Here is a 4,471-nt window from a genome sequence, read left to right as displayed (position 1 = left end):
ATCGATGCATTGGAATTTATTTATTTCTTTTTGTACATTTACAATTTCGCTCTCAGAATTTGTTTTGCATGTTCTGTATTAATCTACATGAATAACGGTCGTTCACAAGCAAACCCGTTCTTTGATTCACATGACAGGTCATTCCATTTGCCATCCTTCCATTCAACACAATGCTCCTTACCGGAATTATTTGGTTCTCCTGAACCCCAGTTGTTGAATTGAATGTTTTCAGCGTTGGAGAGTTTGAGAAACTTATTCTCCTTTATTATGTCCGAAACGCCCATCCATACACGTTCCATTCCTTAAAATGAGATTAATAATTAAACATAAAACTATTGTCGGCATGATATCCAGAGGCTGACCCCTACACAACACATTATAAAAGAACATATAAGAAACTTGTACCTCTCAGCATAAACTGAAGTTGGAGCCATTCTTCTTCCTCTTCATCATGTACTTGAACAAGTCGACCGTCTCCTGTTGCTTCCGCACATTTTATCTATTTTGTATTTTAAGAAAAAAAAACTATTTTAATTGATTACCTAATGAGTAATTATACATAAATATAATAATTATTTTTACTTTTTAATTAAGATCCTTAATAATGTTTCACTTGAATACGATCATCTTACATGTGTAAGCTCATACAAAGTAGTAGGTCTTTGTTTTCTACAGTACATAATTTACTAATGAATCACTGCAAATGTAAACAATCGATAGAGGATGATAATTCCTCTAAGGCACCTGATTCCCTCACTAGAATTATCAAGGTCCGTGTTAACGCCTTTTCACAAATATTCAAAAAGAGTTTCTGAAGTGGATCACTTTTCGATATCTTCGCCTAACTCAAGCATATATTTAAAATGAAGATTTAAAAAAATGCTAAAAAATAGATCATCGGGAATTGAAAAGTTGATACGTTATTATTCTCTTTTACCAATGAACATGTTACATTGAATATAACACTTTAAAAATACATAATTTACATCTTAAGTTTTAAAATAGAAAAAAGACCTTCGTTTTTACAAGACATCTCTTTTGAGATGCTACATGTATTGTGCTCACCATTGCCTGCTTGAAATTTACTTTTTCTTCGGAAAATAGGTAGCAATTCCAACGATATAATACCCATCCTTTTGGGCAATCTAAAATCATATTTTTAAAAATGTAAAAAACATTTTTATTTGTTTTATATCAGACCATTCTTGCTTTCCTAAAGCATAATTATGCTAGAAGACAGAAACTATCTTGCAATATGTACGTTTGTACGGCTATCTTTCTTATTTATTCTTCTAATAGGTAAGAAAAATAAAGTTTAAAAATATATAAATAACAAACAGAGAAACATGTTTGTTTCCTCAGGGTAAAAAGACCTCACCTCTGGTCAAGATATAACCTTGTACAGTTGATACAAGGACAAATGCTAAGAAGACAGATAGAGTTGACATCTTTACAAGAAATCTAAAACACAACGAGATTGTATTACAACCTACTCAAAATAGGTGAACAAACTAAAAAGTGTATTATTAAATATTTTAAAATTTATGCAAGATTTATTGACACAAGCATTCATAAGTCTTCTCAGGAAATGTATGTTATTGGGTGAATTTCGATATATAGCGAGAAACTTTAAGAACTCACTTGCGTTTACCATTTTTTTTTCAAAGCAATGATGCTTCTTGGAGTGGAAAAATTCAAAGCTCGGGGTTTCAAAAGATTAAAAGGAACACTATTACACTGCCAGAAACACGTTAAGGTCTTAGACAGTACTGTTTTAAAAAACCCTGAAAGATAAGAACTGAAAATGGTTAGTTGTCATGAACTTACAAGTGATGTAATGATAAAATTCGTCCGTTGTCATTAAGAACATACAAAAATTTATACATATAGTGCCTAAAATATGACGTTTTTGACAATTTCTAAGAATGAATTTAAATTAAAGGAAAGAAATACAATATTCAGTATTCCCAAAAAAAATTGGTGTACTAGTATTTGATATCCATAATACATTTTGAGAAGTTTTGGTTGGTGATCACATGGCCATGTGTGACGCCATGGTCGTCAGCTGGAAAATCAAATAGTTATTTTGTTTAATTTATCAAAACAGTTTTTTTTTCATTTAAAAATATGAAGAAGAAAACCTGAATTTTAAAAGTAATATGCAACTGACAGCCTTTTATAGATAACATCCTTTTAGAAATCGCAATTTGTTAGAAAAAAAATCATTATCAGTACATGTTAAGTTCATCTGGTCCGGTGTCATTTTTCCTAACATGTAAGTTTATCAATGATATGCAACAGCAATGATAAAAAATATTCGATCTAAAAGAAAACAAAGCATATTGTATGAAAACTGCATAACGCCATCTTTATAAAAATTGTATGGTTACCCTCTCCCGACCGACTAGCTAAAACTTGACTCAAATCTTTTTTTTTGACTTCCAGTATTCTGAACACAAGATATTTAAAATTTATCATTGAAATTTTTTTAAACGTAGTTTTTTACCTTCCTATTGATCCTGAGACGGGAAAGGGCAAACAAACATTATTTTAGAGTTAACCTAACATTGACATTTTTCAACCCAGGAAAACCATTCTTGTCTTCTTAGGTAATGACAACGTAAGGATTTTATCATGACCTCACCTGTATGTTCATGACAACGAAACATTTTCAGTGCTCAATAATAAAGGTTTCTGACAACGGTACTGTCCAGGAACTTAATCGTATTCCTGGCCGTGTGTTAGTAGCTCTTTAATTTCATTGGAAAATAAGTTATAAAAAATTAAACCAGCTTAAAGCACATTTTTACATTCAGTTATAGAAGATGGAATTTTGCATTAAGGTGTTTGGTGCGTACGGATAATGTATTATTGTATTTTAGAAGGGAATTTCTCTGAGAAATTATGTTTTTCATGCTTGTTTGGTCATGCCATGTCGCTATTAGGCATTCATATGGATTCCTACTTAAATCTCACATTCAGATATATCTGCACATTCTTAATAAATTTCGTGTGGGGTTTAATTTCGTTGAAAACTGTTAACAACAAAATAAACGAAATATCATCTCCCACGAATATTTGAGCTTTTAAATAATAATAATATACAGAGTGGTGATAACGGACGATAAATACGGAAAAGGCAAAATATCAGAGCAAGTGTACTAACCTTTGGAAGTTTCTTTGAAGTAATCTGTCAAAATGGTTCATCTTCTCTTATTTTTAAAGAGAAAATCATTCAATAAAATCGAAGTCTATATTTGCAGTAATGACATATGGCGTGTCAAAAAGTTGATCGAAGCAACAAAAACAGAGGCCGATGGGCAATGACGCTCACACGAGTTTCTTTAACCATGCATTCTTTCATGTACAATTCCTTTATCTATTTCTATGTTTAACTTTGACCATATATTTTGGTTCCACATTATCCCCTAAGTTCCCTTATTTGTCAAACTTAAATCTAAACTACCCAGTGCTTTCTAATCAATATGACGGATGGAATTTTATAAGAAAAGAAGTAAAGAATTTTTCTAGTTTGTTTATCTCTTTTTTAAATAACTAATTTTGATACTTAGTTATGGTCGATACGATGACCTTGTCAGCAAATATAATTTATCATTGAGTCAAATGCTGACTGACGTTTTTCATACTAATTTTAGTCCGTTATTTATACATTGAATTTACGACGGATTTTCCCGTTATTTCCTGATCATGACAAGGAGCAACGGTGGGTGTGACCGGTCAGCAGGGGGATGCTCACTCCTCCATGGCACCTAATCCCACCCCTGATGTTTCGGAGGTTCGCGTTTGCTCTGCTCCTATTTTGTATGTTTTATTGACTTTGAGATAGAATACTGTTCGTTATCTCCATATCCCTCTTACACAGGTCTTCAAGAGGTTTGCTCCTTAGCTTTTGAGCAGATTTTTGTCTTTACCTTTATCTAAACAATTCTACATAATGTTTTAGTTCTTACAATAGATTGGGATTCTATAATGCTAATTGAAGTATATGCAATTAAAGGTGCATGGAACCAGATTTGAAGTTAATATTATCTGTATAATTTTACAACTTATATATCTTAATAGCATTTCACACAAAAATAAATTAATAATCTTATTTCCCCTGCGAAATGATATTCATGATTTTAAGAACCTTTATGAGTTGTTCATAATTGTTCATGAATGGTTCTTAAAGGATTCTTAACAGGTTCATAAAAGTAGTTCATGAATAAAATTCATGAAAACATTCATAATTCATAGTTCATGAACAAATGATGAACAAATATGAATATTGGTAATTTTCAGTTTAAAGAAAAAACTTAATAGTTCAAGGTAAGGCCAAAAGAAAAAAATACTCTTGTTTCCTGTCCCCTGACCAAACAAATTAGGGTAGGTAGGTAGGGAAAAAATTTTATTTTGAGAAAAAATTTTATTTCCAAAACTCAATGAATGCAAAACATATAGCATGTAATAA

General features: G+C 31.3%; 1 protein-coding gene across 1 annotated transcript; it reads right to left on the bottom strand.

Annotated features, from left to right (window-relative positions):
* On the bottom strand, positions 1–3,180 carry LOC134276645 (C-type lectin domain family 4 member M-like). The gene is made up of 5 exons (XM_062758917.1): positions 3,167–3,180; positions 1,379–1,461; positions 1,066–1,145; positions 406–499; positions 1–301 (listed from the first exon to the last, which is right to left on the bottom strand). The coding sequence occupies exons 2-5, from the start codon at positions 1,446–1,448 to the stop codon at positions 84–86; spliced, it is 462 nt and encodes a 153-aa protein (XP_062614901.1). The 5' UTR covers positions 1,449–1,461; positions 3,167–3,180; the 3' UTR covers positions 1–83.
* Positions 3,181–4,471: the final 1,291 nt, after the last annotated feature.

This window comes from Saccostrea cucullata, unplaced genomic scaffold, assembly GCF_032062105.1.
Source record: "Saccostrea cucullata isolate Sc308-1 unplaced genomic scaffold, CSIRO_AGI_Scuc_v1 ctg6831, whole genome shotgun sequence".
NCBI classification, from domain to species: Eukaryota; Metazoa; Mollusca; class Bivalvia; order Ostreida; family Ostreidae; genus Saccostrea; species Saccostrea cuccullata.
Note: the sequence above shows the minus strand (reverse complement) of the source record. Positions and strands in the feature narration are given on the sequence as shown.

Excerpts from the sequence above, each read along its gene's own strand:
- LOC134276645 (XM_062758917.1), bottom strand. The coding sequence starts at position 1,448 with ATGTCAACTCTATCTGTCTTCTTAGCATTTGTCCTTGTATCAACTGTA. Across the intron at positions 500-1,065 it reads TAAATTTCAAGCAGGCAATG|ATAAAATGTGCGGAAGCAAC; the intron begins GTGAGCACAATA and ends AATACAAAATAG. Across the intron at positions 302-405 it reads ACTTCAGTTTATGCTGAGAG|GAATGGAACGTGTATGGATG; the intron begins GTACAAGTTTCT and ends TCTCATTTTAAG.